General features: G+C 32.9%; 1 protein-coding gene across 2 annotated transcripts; it reads left to right on the forward strand.

Moving 5' to 3' along the window:
- The first annotated feature begins 1,875 nt into the window (after nucleotides 1-1,875).
- C1H12orf50 (chromosome 1 C12orf50 homolog) lies at nucleotides 1,876-14,002 on the forward strand. 2 transcript variants are annotated; one of them, XM_032208005.1, is made up of 9 exons: nucleotides 1,876-2,065; nucleotides 3,686-3,763; nucleotides 3,850-3,963; nucleotides 5,627-5,746; nucleotides 6,884-6,991; nucleotides 7,381-7,488; nucleotides 7,721-7,924; nucleotides 10,050-10,141; nucleotides 11,488-14,002. In XM_032208005.1, the coding sequence occupies exons 1-9, from the start codon at nucleotides 1,876-1,878 to the stop codon at nucleotides 11,548-11,550; spliced, it is 1,077 nt and encodes a 358-aa protein (XP_032063896.1). In that variant the 3' UTR covers nucleotides 11,551-14,002. The 2 variants fall into 2 exon arrangements, with proteins under 2 accessions (XP_032063896.1, XP_032063897.1); XM_032208006.1 differs by having other exon boundaries at nucleotides 12,107-14,002.
- The last annotated feature ends 3,221 nt before the right edge of the window (nucleotides 14,003-17,223 follow it).

Consider the following 17,223-nt stretch of genomic DNA (forward strand, 5'->3'; position numbering starts at 1 on the left):
AGATTTTTCAGGCTTGGCATTGGATGCATGTTATTTAAGTACAGTAATATTTTGTAAGGCAGTATACTTTCTCTTTTAACTTCTGAAAATCAGATTATTAAAAACAAAACAAACAAAAAACCACACCGTTACAGCCTTTTTTTGTTGTTGTTTTCCTTTGCTTCCCCCCCTTCCCTCCTCAGTTCTTTCTAAGTGGAGCTCTTATCTACCAGCAGTCCTGGTAGACAGCTGGACTAGGTTAAGAGACCAGAGCAGGGAACCAAGACAAATGTCAAAAATCAGGCAGAAGCAGGAGTGAGAAATTGGCAGACTTGTCATAGCCAAGTGAACGAGTGAACTGAAATACAGTTGTTCACTGGCCTTATCTTCAAAGCTGTAGACAGACGTCATAAGAAATGTCTATAATGACCTCTATTAAGAAACAAGCACCTTGTGTTTCTGAAATTCTTTCAGGAAAGGATAGGCTGTTGTATCTTGTAATGTAGAGCTTAACTAATCACACAGGACCAAGGCAAGTGATGTTTCTATGAGCATCCATACTGTACAGTTCGTACATCCACAACATCAGCCTCTGCCAACTAGCACTTAGAAACTTAGGCATGCTTTTGTATATGGTGTAAGCCAGAGACCGTGCTGAGTAGGCACTATTGACAAGGGCACCCTCTGTAAGGGTTGCCCAAAAATCAGAACTAGAAGATGGACCCTTCTTTTTACAGGAATATATGTAACTTCAAAGTCTGTGTGTTCCACAATAACATTGCTAATGCTAAAATTGCATTTATTTATATCAAGACTTAATGTTCTTGTTAAACTAGGTTTGTTTTGGCTTACAGTATCCAAAGATAATAATACACTTTGGGACTGAAAAAATCTCCACCAAATTAAAGGGTTGTATCTTACTTGCTCTTGCATGTGATACATGCAATAAATCTGATCTGCAATAGTGTTTTTAATTGATTTAAAATATACATATGCTGCTCTTTTGCAAGCACAAAATGCACAAGGCTAACAACAACTGGAATAAAAAAAAGATGCCCATGCTTCATGTTATTTCTATTTTTCATCATTTTTATTTTCAATCAGTTGCGTTTCCTGGTTCTCAGAAACTGCTGTTCTAGTACTGAAATAATTTCGCTGCAAAACTTTGTGGGTGGACATAGGTTTATAAGAAAAATCATAGTTTTTATGATTTTCTTTTAATTTACTGTAAACTATTTTTATTAACTTAATATACTTTCACAAAATCTGTGATTTGTACATAGTGTTTGTACATAGCATTTATACAAATGTTATGTACATTTGTATAATCTTATACATTTGTACAAGAGAGTTGTGATTTAGAAAATTCTGATGGAAAAAAAAGAAGTCTACAAGATAAAAATGGGTAATCTAGTGATTAGCACTGCTGCATTCTTCAAAATTGATGCCATGAAGACCAATACAGGCCTGCCTTCAGCAGATTTAATACAATTCCACAGGTGGGATCCTAGACTCATTCCACAGGTGGGATCCTAGACTCACTTCAGCCAAGGTATTACTAATCACATGTTTCCCTATGTTATGAACAAAGGGATTGAAGGAAAGAAAGAAAATTACTCAGATTGATCTATCCACTAGTAGGAAGAGATATGCAACCTTTTTTGAACAGCGTAGGATGATCAAAGTGTTTCAGTTGTCAAAAGACTATATTCAGCTGTGCTTTATCTTTCCATTCAAAGGAGCTAGTGCACATTAATTTTTGTACTTTCTGTGGTTGGAAGAGGCTCTTTTGCCAGCCTCTGCACAATTGATCTTTTTGCTGATTCTTTAAATATAGTGATTTCAAAAGTTTACCTGTTGGTCCAAACCTAGTTCCTTCTTAAAAAAAAAAAGAAAATGTTATTTTTTGCAGATGTTGCATTGCAGGAGGAGGTCCAAGAAGGGATTCTGAATCCAGCCTGTGGTCAAGAATCATTCAGAAATCAGGAGAATATTTTAAGACCAATTCACCCTCCACTAATTATTAACATCAACCACCAAGAGGACGAAGAGGAAGATGAAGAGGATGTTGAAGACAAAGAGAACAGTAAACAAGTTTTGTTGTTTTTTTTTTGTTTGTTTGTTTTACAAGGAAGTACAGTGGATGTTTTTCAGCTCTTAAAATATAGTTCATAAATGATTTATTCTAATAACCATTACATTTTTAGGAAAAAGTTATTGACAAAATTTTGAAATTGTTTCTGTATAATTCCTGAAGTATTCCCAGTTGGTAGTCACCAGATACATGAATAAGCCACCATTTTCTAACTTCTGTAAAATGTCTGGCTTTATATTTCGATATTGATATAATTTACATTCCCTTTTTCATCAAATAGAGTTTAAAATATTCAGATGACCATCAAATATTATTCAAAGTTCTCAGTTCAGGGATGATCCGAGCTATTGACACTTGCATTTAAAAAGACATTTTTAATGTCTTCCCCTTCTGATCAAGATTTTCAATAGCTAATACTATGTTGACTGAGGACTTACCGTGTGCCTTTGCCTTAGCCGTCTCTGTAACAGTTACTACTGGGGAATGTTTAACAAGGGATTTACAGTAGCACTGCAGGAACCATTTTTTTTTTGTGCCAAACAAAAATGTTTCTGTTCTATACAGCTGCAAATACTTTCTGTTCTTTGGCACTGTCTAATGTTATGGGTAAAATGCTATCAAAATTGCAAGTTTAGGAAGCACATCTTTTAATGGAAACAGGTTTTTGAAAAGAGGTTGGGGTTGTACACGCTAATCAATGAAGGTGAAGCCATAGGTTTCTGTGCAAAATATTGTTTGTTTTCAATTTAAATAATTTGTTCAACTAATTTATAAGCTGTTCAACTAATTTATTAAACCCTCTTTAGGCAGTCACATTTTATTACTAAAAGTTATTCTTAAATCTAATAAAAGAAGTCCATGCAAAACTGAATACATATACAAATATACTAAAACAAAACAAACAACACAAAAACTGTAATTAAACATTTGGATATATCTCACTTAGAGATTAGAGATTCATAAGAAGTGAATGAATTGTGCGTCCCCAGAGAGTGAAAATGAGAAAACACTCTCCTGGGCATTCTGCAAACCACTTTGCTAGTAGTTAGGGAGCCCCAAGCTGCTTTTCACTTTCCCACTGCCTTTCAGGTTGGAAGGGCTGCTTATTGTTAGTGCTTCCTAACTCTCTTTCGGTCTGAATAAAATAAATTAATATTCAGTATCAAAACAAGACAGTATCAAAAGTGGGTCTTTGCTAGCCTTACTAACCTTAACTGAGACAGATAAGGAATGCTCACTTCACTAGCTCTGCCAGCAGACATTACAGGATAGTAACTTTGAGCAGAGGCTTAGTGACAAGAAGTTCTTGGTGATAGGTTTAATCAGATTTCCTTGTGAATGTAAATAAATGGTCATTTTGTGAGTGAGTACTGAAAATGGTTTTAAGTCATTTTAAATCAACAGACATTAGCTTTTTAATAGGTGTTGTTGCAATTCCATTGCACTTGGAAATACCTAACATTCAAGAGTCATTGTATTACCCAGAGCAGAGGTTGCAGTCAGAAAAAAAGTCATGACCAAAATGAAATTCATTATGGTGTTTGATCATTAAGAAACATTGAAGGTCTTTGTATAGATATCTAGTAATCTTTTAAAAAATATTTCCTACAGATGATTTTAATTTGTTGGCTAAGACTGCTTCAGACCTTGAAGAGGAAAGAGCAATAAAGGAAATGTGCTATAAATCTGGTAAATATGAAATTAGCGACTCTTTCATAAACAGCAATGCTGCCAATATAATAAAAGTATTTTTTCCCATTTTGGATTGTGTTTAGGAGAGTATTATAGGATTCATTACCCTCATGAACACCAATCAACAAAAATCGTATCTTCGTCTCTAGAAAATGAGTTATTACCTTTGGAAGCTATCAAGCAGGATTTGCAGAAAGGCAAGTATTTTTGTATTGCTGTACTGCTTTTTGTATTACTATTCCAGGGAGGAAATTTTGCAGTTTGCACCTCTTCCCCCCCTTCTTAATTTAGTGAAAATAAAATACAGCACATAAAAAGAGCATAAAAATACATCGTTATTTTTTCCCCATGTATATGTTTAGTCACTTGCATGGCAACTACCAGTATTGATTGTAGGTGGAAAAGATAGAAACTGGCTAACATTAAACCTGCATATAATTTCCAGAGGTACACAACATAGGCCTTTCATATTTTTCTTTAAGATCAAGATTTATGTGGTCTAATTTTAAACATCCCAAGTTTAGTTTATATTTCTCATACAGGCTGTCTGTTCTAAATGGACTAAGATAGGCACTCTTAATGGGCTGTTTATTCCTGATAAGGTCTGCCAAAGATTAAATGAATCACTTTTTCAGAGGTGCTCTGCTCTTTCTGCTGGCTATATTGGATGTCAAGATGACAATTTGGCTATACACCAAATTTTCATCTAACTCAATTTCAATGAAAAATATAACAAAAAACTTTAAACTCTTATGAAAGATAGTTACAAAATAGCTACATTTTGTTTTGAATGTTTCACATTTTCTAACATAAATATGGTCAAAGAAATATGAATTAATAAATCTTTATTTCCTTTGTTATTCTCTTTCATTCATGAGCAAGTGGTGTGACTGAAAAAAATATGTATTAGTTTTGGCTTTATTGAATAAGTAATAGAATGTTCCATTTTAGGAGAGAGAATTATGTTATCAGTAAGACACTAGAGTATTTAGTAGGTCAGCTATTAAAAATTGCTGGGCAGAAAAATGACCTGCTACTTTTAATTTAAAAAATGTTTATTTTTATGGTAGTATAAATTTTAGGGATTAAATCTTGATAATACTGCTTTATGTAAAATAAATATTTGTAAGATGTGCCAGTGAAAAAATAGAGTGGAAAAATATTCTCCATTTTGAGTTATACTGCATTTGAAGTCATGCTGTTTTGACTGATGATTTTTGCCAACCTAAATTGTTTGACAGAATTGGGCAAAAATATTTCCTTGTTATTTCTACCTTTAAAATGTTCATTATTTGAATAGCTTTGATAAACTTTTTCTGGCAAGTATTTAAATATATTTAGACTGTACACAAAGAATTCAGTGACAAATATATGATTACTTATAACTTTTAATATTTATATTTATAATTACATACATTCAGAAAAAATCAGATAGATGCATTTTCCCAAAGCATTTCTTCAACTGAGTTTCTGAGGTTTTAGATATTATGATGGCATGTATCTTAAAAATACCACATATCCACAGGATAGGATAGGATTCGTAAGTATCATTCATGAAAAGTGAGAAGCTAAAGAACTAGATAATTTGTAGCTGGTTCTTTACCTTGCAGTTGTAGTCTTCTGTAACCTGAGTATTGTGTCACTTCCCTAAAAAACTTAAAAGTTGTACATCAGTGTTTGAGTTACATTACACACTACCCAAATTACTAATAAAAGAGAAATAACAATATAAAACAAGAGGTTAAAGAAAATTGCTCTGAGCTAATTACTAACTCACAAAGGTGGGAGGAAAAAAATGACAGTTTGATTTAATGTGCTTACACAAAAGCAGCTAAAATATCCTTTCTGTTGCCTTTCCAGGTGATGGTAATACAAATCCTACAAAACTTAATAATATAAAAAGAGAGGGGGAGACTTCAGGAAGGAGAGTGTCAGTAGAGGGTATTAACAGAACAGATCATAGATCCTTTGAAAATGGAGGTAATATACTTTAAGATTGTCTTCTCATTGCTGGACATCGTGTGGTAAATACATTTACCATAAATGAATATGTGTATATGAAACTTCACTATTTAAATAGAAAAGATTAAGTCAAATACAGAGTTTTTTGTCTGTTATATGCACTTCTTATCATAACGCACCATTAATTATAACAATTAAAAGTATCATTTACGATTCCACTTGCTTTAAGTTCCTAGTAAAAAAAAAAAAAAAAAAAAAAAAAAACAAACTGACTTTTTCCTGCTTAATTTTGGAAAATAAATGTCTCTCTGAAGTTATAAAAAATGTGTAGGAATGACAAGTTAGTATGCTTTAAAAACCTGTTATGTGAAACTATCCTTAGTTAAGATGAATAGGCTTTGTATTTTTCAGTTATTGTACAGTGAAATACTAAAGCTTCAATCCTGCATCTTTTCTGATGGGAGCTGATTTCTCTGAACAGAATTGAACTTGTGATGTAGTGTCTTGCCATGTTGAGTTTAGTACAGAATCATGTAATTAAGGTTAAAGAATGCCCTATTATCCTTGAATTTGCGTTTACTTAACAGTACTTACTCATTTTCTTCTTCAATACTTATTAGTATTAAAAATAATAATTACTGTATTATTCTTTTTTTTTCTTCCCTTAGTTTGTCAATGCAAAATAATGCAGTACCATGCTAGGGATGCTTGGTCTAGCTTTGAGCAAACTGGTATGCATATTCTAGCTCTAGAACTGTATGGAACAGTACTAATGTATCTTAAATATTAATTCTTTTACTACAACTTTTATGTACAGTATGTGTTTCTCTTTTAGGTGTTCTTCACTGTCATTAGTAAAAAGTTACCACTGAGAAGCAATCCTATAATTAAATCTCTGCTCATACCCATGTTGATTTAAAGTTTTTAAATGTTAGATGTTTATCTTCTTTATTTGTCTTTTCTGGGCCTTAATGAATCATGTTTGGTTTCTTTTTTTTTTTCTTTTTTTCTTTTCTTCACATTTTGTTTTTTATTTCTAAATTCATTTCAGTGAAAATGTAATTCTAAAAATAGCAAATAATGTGTGTTGTCCACATTTGATTTTTAATTGTTTTTCTTTGGTGTAGATGATTTTTTGATACTCATTTTCTGTAGGAGGTGATTGTTTTGTGGCACAGAGAAATATATTTGTTGAAGGGAAAAGAAACGAGGCACTACCTTTAGAAAAAGCACCAATTGCATCAAAGTATTCAAGTGTAAAAGGTATTTAATTATTACATATTTTCTGATTTTTAGATGAGATTTCTTTTACAGTACTAATGAAGATTTTCTCATTCTTAATGGGAAACGTTCTGAGCCAGAACCAATTAAAGTAATTGTACTAGTTCAAAGTACTGTGTTTTTAGCCAAATTTTGAGTTTTCTGACAAGATTTTGAGACCCTGGAATCTGCTAGAGGAAATGTAGCAGTTTTTGCTTTCCTTTTGTGGGATGATACTTTAAAAATAATTAAGGTGAGAAAGAACATTCCTCACCCAAGGAGACCTGTGTATGAAGTGGGAGATGAGTTTTTCAGAACACTGTAGCATTTCTTGATAATAAAATGTTGTGTGCTTTTTGAAAAAGTAAATCTGTGCTATTTTAACTCCTTAGCAACAAGCCGCTCTGAATTGGTAAAGAAGCATCATTTTAAGGGAGTAAAGAAAAAAAAATGGATTTCTGAGGAACCAAGAAACTTATCTAATACAGTAACAGGCAAAGGTATTTTAGAAAATGGTTGTTTTTTTCATTTTTATTTACTAAACTATTAGATGATTTAATAGTGCCTAGCTCTGTTCCTAGTGTTAAATATGGACAATTTGTATTTTGGTTGGACTTTTTTAAGGAACTTTTTTTTTTTTAATCTTGTCTTCCAGGTTCCAGTCTTCTCTAATATGTCAAATTTTGAATAATGCCACAACGTTTCTTTTTAAATTTGTTCTTCCACTTTTAGAAAATCACACTTCAAACCCAAAAGTTAAACCAAGTTACCAACAAAGTGATAAAAGAAAGGATGATGAAACTGCTTCTTCTATTATTTCTGTGAGACAAGCTGGAAGAAACACTTACTTCAATTCTTCAGAACCCCGAAGATCAGCATATGTGTTCTACCGTAATGTTACAGATGTCCAAGAACCAAAGTTTAATGGATCTATGGGTGAGTTCCTGCTTTCACAGAATTCTTAAAATGTTGCTAAATATCTGTTTAGGTATTCTTAAATATGGGCAAGAGTAAATTTAATCCAGCATAATTTTCATAATTTGATTGCAGTAGTATCCATAAACAGAAATGTAAATACTTTTATGCTTTATAAACATTTAAAATTAATCAGAATATTAATGAAAAGTAATTCAGTCACCTTCACAGAAAGGATTAATTTCCCTGCCTAACAAAGAGGGATGAATCCATTGATGTGCTGATGTGCTCAAATATACTGATTCCCACTTTTCACAGCTCCTTTTATGTGATTTATTCTTTTGAAATAAATAAACCTTGTAATAGTCCCCTTTAACTTCTCATACTACTGGAAGCATTGAAAGCAAAAGTAGTAGAAGTAGTTTTGTAGTAGAATTTCAGTTTCCTTTCAAGAAATACTTATTGTTCAACTTTTTGCTACCATCAGCGGATGAAGGAATGATCTTTCTTTGTGTATTTTTTTTTCAACAACTAGTATTCCACTCTGGTTTTGCCTATGATTTATGATTATTTTCATTATTTACAATTATTTTTCTTCTTGCATAAACAAGGGCTTTACTCAAACTTCTATTATCAATTTAAATATATTCCAAACTTTGGTGATAAACACTCTTCATAATATATTATGTTCTCACGTTATTTATACTGGAGAGAGGATCAAATTAATTATTTCTGCCATTCTTTCAGGATGATATTTTTCTTCATTGTTTTGCCATCTTTGACATACTCTACGATCTTCTTCCTAGTATACAATATGTCATAATTTAACAAGAAGCTTACAGTGGGATTCTGAGTTTTATATCTTACGTTTTGGCAATCTGTTTCAGATATAACCATAATTTTGCATCTTTCACTTTATTCTGAACTTGCTAATACAGCTTTACACAATATGGTGTCTTAGTTTGCGTTTTATTTGTCTTTCTATTTCCAGTCTCCATGGTTTATTTGGATAACTGTTTTTTTTTATCTGTCACTTCAGCAGCAAATTAAGTGGTAAATAATTTAAATAATCATAAGATAGGAAAGTGATTCATCTTGCCAGTTTTATTCATCTGTCTTAAACTGGAATGAGGTCTTCATGTACCTCCCTATCTTCATTTCCAATAAAAGGAACCTCCTTTAGACAAAGTATTGGTTTTAGATGAATAAAGTTAAATGAAATGAAATCTGACATCAGTGTTTAGTCTGCAGGATGAATATTTATTTATTTATTTATTTATTTTCTTTTAATATTTGTTTTGATTAAATCTTGACAGGTTATATAGAAATAACAGAAAGAATGTTCTTAATGCAAAGGATACTTCTTATAAAATTTCCAGGCTAAAAAAAAGATAAAGTATTTCAAAGAAAATATGACCAGAATTTTTGTCATATGTCAAAATGTACCATTTTTGATACTTTTCTTTTCAAGAGCACCTGAGCCATTTGGTCTGAAATGATCCAAAACAAAAATTATACTTGACACATATGAAAGATTTTAGACCCAAACTGAAAACTGTGATACTTAGATGTTACATATAAACTGAAAAGCTTAGAATTATTATGTAATTATTCACTGGAATTACTGGATTTAATCTGGAGCTAAGAGAAAATAAGAATATTGATAATACTCATTTCAGCCAAATTTTATACAAAATGATTATTCATTAGGCAACATACCTTGATGCAAAACCAACCGTCTTGCACAAGAATGTTGTATTGCCTTGCATCTAATGCTTTCACAAGCAGAGATAAAAGAGTATGTTGGATTATTTTGTTCTGTTTTGTTTTAAACTAAAAGCAATTGGTCCCATTAGGAAGATTTTCAACACTGGACATTCATTCTGATTACCTCAAGGATGTCCTTGGAAGAATAACCTTGGAAGACCTTGTGAGCCTCATAGAAATTCTAAAAGATTATAAGTGTTTTTTAATGTACTAGGCATAAAGTCTATATTTAATAATACCTTGCATTTTAGGGGTGATTGACATGATCCATCAATTGATATTTCAGCAAATGTTTCTTTTAAATCACATATCAGACTAAGATAGTCTCTCCTGAAATTACAGCTGAAATTTAGGAACAATTTATATATTTCTTCTATAGACAAATATACTTCAGGATCTTGTAATGCACCAACTTGGAGGAAAAGGAATCCACATGCAAAGACATTCTCTAAGTTTAAAACAACCATTCAGGTACCTGTTTTATAGAAATATTTATAATTGAGTCGTTTTAATAAAGGTGATGTCTCTCCTTGCCAAGAAAACGTATAACTGCTCTTCAAACTTGCTGAACCAAAGATTGCAAGATTCTAAGCAATGCCGAGTAGTCTGAATGAGTTTTGTTTGTAGACATACAATTTTGCCAAAATAGCTAACCTATGATTTCTAATTTTCTATAATATCACTGATATGAATACAAAATATGTACCTGCTTTTAAAGTGAACAGATAAATGAAGTTGGTTTTGTCTTGTAGCACTGGACAAAGCAGAAGAGACTCTAGATACGTGCAATCTATTTGTCTCTCTGTTTGTTTGCTCATGAAGTATCTGCAATAGCTGAACTATGATCAGTCTAGGTCCAAATTCATAAAAGGACTCAAGCTACCAAAAGCCTCAGAATACACCCGAAGAACCATTAATGTATTTTGCAGCTGTCTTGAAAGCAGAGATTAGAACCTTTATCTCCTTTCCCATGGATGAGTAGCCAAACCATTAGTCATCAGTCTGTGCTTCATTCAGGGAAGACATTTCCTTCTTATCTCCTATCTCCTTATCTATCCTCCACTGATATTTCACTCTGCAGTTGCATAGTTCAAAAGGTGGAAGAGCAGAGCATCCTCTCAGTTCTTTCAAACTTAACCTAGCTTGCTGTGAAAGTGCATCCCTGAAAGTAGGAAGAAATAAGTTGAAATCCTGCTGAACAGTGCCCTTTCTTGGGTGAATCCTTTTACCATGACTTTATTTTATAGAAGATGATCATTTTGTTTGTTTTTATTTTTTTTTTATTTTTTATTGTTATTTTTATTTTTATTTTTATTTTTCTAAGCAGCTTCTTTGGTTTGTGGAAACCAAAGAATTCTCTCAGATTAGTGCAAAGTGGATGGGTCACAAATACGCAACTTTGTGGCCCTGTGTTTCAGAGCCCTCTAAGTGGCCCAGTTATCGGTATTCAGATGAGTTCACACAGGGGAGCACTATGCCATTTTGATTCCAGTCTGAGATGCAAAATTCTGTTGAGGCAGCAGATAGATGCAAAGCACCTAAAACCACCTACTGCAATCCATCACTAGGCTTACTAAGAAGTCTGATCACTTTGTGCAAGTACCACATGGTTCTCAAACAACTGCTTGGAAAAGTTTTGGAGTGAAAATACTTTAATGAAACATTTTGAAAATAAATTAATTATATTAATATGAAATATTTTTATTTCTATCGCTTCTGTAAGTGTTGAAGGTTTAATTCTTAAAACATCTCTGAAAGAACATACAGTTTTACTCAGATTATGCACAAAATATTCAGTATATCTATTTTGACCACAGAGCCAAGAAGAAATGGAAATGAATATAAAAGGAGAAAGATTTGTAGAAAGGAGAAAGCTATGAAACCAATACTTCAACTTACAAGAAAAATTTAAATTAAAAGAAGGAAATTAACAAGTACTGCCCAACTGGACATCAAAAGATGATAAAATTGCAAATCTCAAAAATAATCTGCAGGAAGTACACTTTAACATTTTATCAAAAGTGATAAAAATGCAAATTAAAAAGTATGTTCCATATGTGCACATATACAGGTCTTCAATCTATTCACAAAGTTTAATCTGTTGTTAAAATTTGACGGTTCAAATGATTTATTACAGGCTATGGCTGTACACTTCAAGACTGATAGCAAAAGATGTCTGTAGGGGGGGGGAGGACTCCTTAAACAGAGTATTCCCCCATTTTGTTTGACAGATATTTTAATGAAAAATTACTAATATGAATTAATATTATTAGTTACACTTGGCAGTTTCAGAAGACTTTGAATGTAAACAGCAATATTAATGCATTCTAGAAAATGTCTGTTCTGGTGTGAAAGACAGATTTGTAGACGATGTAATTGTTTGCTAGATGTTTGAGGGCTCATTCTGAGTTTGATCTTAATATTTTGCCATTTTAGTAGGGCAGCAGAACTGTTATGAACTAAATGAACTTCACAACAAAACAAGAATTAACAGAAATATGTTTTTCCACACATTTTAAACAAAAGTATAAAAGATTGGATAAAGACAGAGAGAAAGACTGACAAGAAGACTACAATATCGTTTCCTGAAAAAATAAACTATATAAATGGTTTTAAAGTGAACAGTGAAAATGTACTACTATTTCTCTAGAGAGCACAGATTTGTTTTTAAGTCTTTTCTGCATTTCCATATTTATTTATTTTTTTCTTCTATGAGACAGACTGATTTAGTTTCTTTCCTGTAATTGGAGAGAATGGGTTTTGATCACCTTTATTCTAGGATTGGATCAATATATCAAACAGTAAACAGCACCGTGTAAAAATAGAAAAACTGACACACCAGAAGGCAGGTGTAAGCAGGAAATGGAGCCTGAAGGAGGAACTTTGGAAGATGAAACAAATGCACTCAAAAGTTAAAAATAGCTTTCTGGAAAACAGAAAATTATGTAATTGTGGACCATGTAACTGAAAGAAACATGTTTCAAAGATTCCCTCCAGAGAGTTAAGAAAAAGAGGGGCAAGGCAAAGGATTCTGTCTTTCATGAAATACTGGTCAGTAGCCAATGTGTGCAACTATTGTACCTAACACTAAATTACAACATACTTACATGTTGTAATTTATATATAATTTATATATATAAATATGAATGTATATCTTTGTCTCAAACCTTTTTCATTTTTTTTGCATTTACTTACCCTTTGGTCATTCTTAGAACATACTCAGTTTTGGAGGAGAGCCCTTCAAACATTTTTTTAGAGCTCTGTGATCCAGTAATTACCTCAGTGGCACCCATGGCTATGAACATAAAAGCACTTTGCTTCTTTGTGACTGTTTAAAATTGTATCAGATGCTTTCCAGGGTGCCTTCTAGATGAAATTATTCTATCATTCTATGAGAAATATCATCATATATTTCTCAGTCCTACTTTACTGAGAATATCTTGCAAAAAAATAGGCGAGTAATGCTTTAAATATTATTACTTTTAATTTTAGAAATTGATTATAACGGTGTAGGCAGTTGGGCATTACTTTCTTAGCTGCGAAAATAATAGATTATCTGTTTTAGCTGAGAGGTAGAAAATGTTAAAAAACAAAGCAAAACAAAATAATTGGTAACATCTTTTTAAAATCAATGATTAAGTGTACTGAAAAGTCTCCCTCCCTCTAATTAAACATTGGATTCTCAACTTGTATCACACAATGCCTTGCAGCAACATTTTGTATCTTGTCTGCCTGAGGCAGCTTAAAATCTTGATTTGGAGGGTTGTTCTACCCAGTTATTTTTTAACATCTAGAAAAATACTTTTATTCTCATTTTCAAATAAACATAAATTTTACATATACTGATTGTTCAATCTCTGTAATTTAGAGGATTGAATTTGGCAGGGCCATAAATTGAGCAGGGCCAAACATTATTTTGGTCTGTTTTTTAGTATTTAATTAAAAAGGGTTTCAGTATTTAAATTTTGGAATTTATTTGGTTTGAGAGTAGCAGTACAAAGATCCCACTCTGCCTTAGTAATTTTGTTTCAGAGTACAGCTGATACTCTTTGCTTGCTTGGGTGTTAACCTGTTGGTTTTACTTATCAGTGTACTGTACAAAGAAATGGAAGTTTGAGAGTTCATTACAATTACTAACAGTGTGTTTGCCAGAAACTTACTTAAAATTACTAAAAAGAACAGATGGGCATAAAATTTGAATGTTGCTGAGTGTTCCAGCATCAGATAATGACAGAGTAGGTGGTGCTACAGTTTTAGACTTTCCTGGTGAATCCATCTTTGATCAAATATGTTCTGAACCCTGAATGGTGTGAAGAAAAAAAAAAAAAAAAACACAAAACAAACAAACAAAAATAAATAAATGGGTGACATGGTTTGGATTAGAAACAGTAACAAAGTGAACTTCTAGCCTCCAAATTTATGAACTTAACAGTGAACTAGAAGTAAGCTGAAGTTCATTACTGTATGTATTTTCTAAGTATATATTGTGAAATCTGAGAAGGCATTATGACATCTGAAAATATAAATATTACATTTGATTCTTTCCCTTAATTGTATTTAAACTCAAAGAGCTTTGTTAATCTATGTATTTATTATAGTTCTGAGCTAATATAAAAAGGAAATAAGTCTTAGCACTGTTTTCCTGTACTGGATAGATAAAAAACGAGTGACCAAAAGGTGAACAAATGTCTAATGTGAGTCTAATGTGAGCCACCTGAAGGAGAGACTATGCTTTATTGTATGGTATTGTTACTATACTGTGTTTAAAAAATGGTGTTTGTATATTCATAAACATACAATAAATGCACCTAGTAAAAGTAAATAATGTATGGAATTTTATTTATATTATTTACCTTGCTTGTAACAGGACTGTAATTAATTAGATAAAAATAATTTTTACTGAGCTTTGACTACAGTGAACTGACAAGCATAAAAGTATACCTTCATGAACTCATCTTTCAACTGTAAAGTTGCAAATTTTGCAGCAATCTCTGCACCTGAAATCAATAAAGCACCTTCATCTCTCCAATAACTACCTCACATTCCATAACAAGCAGTCTCTTGCACATCAAGGGTTGAGTGATTCGCAGTGCAGCAAACCTGAGTGGGCACAGGTCTGTGCTACTCTGTGCTGTTACCCTTAAGAGTGTGGCCTTTGTGCCTGTGCTGTGCCACACAAATGCCTTTGCTCAAAGGAAACTGAGGGCATTCAGTACTTCACGCTGTGAGGCTTAAGTAGTGGATTTCTGTGTCTTCACATACTCACTGCACGACAAAACCCCCACACTGGTTTAAACTAACAGTACTTGAAAATCAGTGCTTAGATAATGTGTCAAAGATCAGAGGCAAAGGGCTTCTGAAGCATAGTTGAACTTGGTGTATCATTTATGCATATACACAATCCACTGCTGAGTTGAAAAGCCCAGGGGAAAGGAATGATCTGTTGTTTTCACCTTATGCATGTAAAAATACGCTAATGTTTTTCCAGATGGTATGTCTAAAAGCACATCAGATACCTAGTGTAGGTGAACCATATTAGATAGTAAACAGATTAACAGTGGTACCATCTGTATTTTATTAAAAGTTGCAGAGCTTCCAGCTTGAAAGCCTGCATTCCTGAACAAACTTTTACAGCTAAATTAAAAACACCACCTCCCAGGATCTTAGCAGCACTGATGTTTTAAATAAGCTGTTTATATATAAATATATCATAGTATATCTCAAGTTGACATACAAATTAGGAAAAAAAAAAAAAAGATGGTTGTAAAATAAAAACAGAACAATTTTTTTTTCCTGGAAATTTTAAAGATTGCTTAAAAAGGATGATATTAACAATTTCACCCTAATGGAGATTTTTTTTTTTTTTTATAAACGGTGCCTTGTATAGCAATACTTTATGTAAATAAATAAATATATAAATAGACTGTAAATTACAGAACTAGAGCTGCAGTCACTAGGGGTCAGTACAGTCACAGGAATAAGCTCCAACAAGGCACACGAGTGAACTTTCTTTACAGTGAGTTTGATTCCAGCTCTCCAGAGCTCAAGCCTATTTGCAATGTTCTCCAACAGCTTTAAATTAACAGAAAAGGAAGGTCCCAGAAGGCTTGTTATGCTTCCTAACAGCCACCTCAGGAAGAGGTGCAGCAACCTATATTCAAAATCACTAAATAGCTATTTTATTTATTTATTTAATTTGAAGCAATGATGTTACTGTACTTTTGCCCTATCCTACACTTTCCAAAAGGCATTTCTGTTACCTCCCAGACTGGACAGCTCTCATTACCCTTCTTAGAGAAAAAGTCTTTTCTAGAAGCTGTTCCCTAACTGAAAATCTACTTTAACTTTTCTAATCTGGAAACCTTTTAGATATTTGTGTAGGACAAATGATTCCCACCTTGATCCCTTCTCCCATTGATTCATATAACCTTATTCTGTCTTTAAAAGATACATACCACCTATTATGGGCTGTCTGAGAGCACAATGAGAATACCCATGTGTCCATCAGTGAAACCTTTAACTATTCAGACCTATCCCAATTAACAAGTTTTACTCAAACGGGTTTGACTAGGTAGCAAAGGTTGCCTTGATTTTGTCTACAGGAGAAAACAAACAAACAAACAAACAAACAAACAAAAACACATACAGAGATGTACAAAAAGTAGGAGAAGGAGAAAGTTTCATTGTTAACAACTGCCTCAAAACTGCCCAGCACACTTCTGGAAGACTATCCACCCCACGGTGCACAACTACAATCTGCAGTTAAGCATCTAAAAGGCTCTGCTGATTCTTCCTAGGCCTCTACTTTCTCCCAGCACTCTTGGAAGTCCCAATGATCTCTTAGCATTCCTTCCCAAGCATGGCCTCAGAGCAACCCCAATAAACTCAGTGTTACTTCTTTATCTCAGCCTGAACACTGAAGTTGCTTCAGCACAAAGTAGTTTTGTTTGTTTGTTTTTGTTTGCTAAACATAAGAGAAAATCTTTGGGGAGAAGAATTTTGTCTGACTAGTGAAAAGCTTTGAGCCAACTCTGATGTGGACCACACCTCCATTCAAGTGAAGGGGTCTATGGAAAATGAAATTTAAATTATAACATCTCCAAAAAATGGATCTAGGTAAAGGTCTAGATTAACTTGGGGAAACTGGTAACAAAAATTATTCCTTCTCTCTTGAATGAATATGGGATAGTAGAACCTCAGAAAGATATGTTAAATGCCTTTTCTTTTCACATCCCCTTTTTCTTTACAGGTGAAAATGACAGAAACATACTACAGTGGTATTGTGCTAGTGAGAGTAAAACTGTTGTGCTTAAAATACAAGAGAAGTCCTGCTGCTTCTTCCCTCTCTGTTTTTCTAAGAAAAGGGCAGTTAGGCAGAAGTAAATATTAAAATTTGCAGGGCCTTTTGAAATGTTAAGGTTCCTGGAAACATGGATCCTTTTTTTTAGATGTACCTCTTTTCCCGACTGTCATACTTATATGGGCAGAAATAAAGTGAAATAAACAAACAAACAAACAAAAATAATAAAATGTCCACATGCAGGTAGCATACA

This window comes from Aythya fuligula, chromosome 1, assembly GCF_009819795.1.
Source record: "Aythya fuligula isolate bAytFul2 chromosome 1, bAytFul2.pri, whole genome shotgun sequence".
In the NCBI taxonomy this organism is placed as follows: Eukaryota; Metazoa; Chordata; class Aves; order Anseriformes; family Anatidae; genus Aythya; species Aythya fuligula.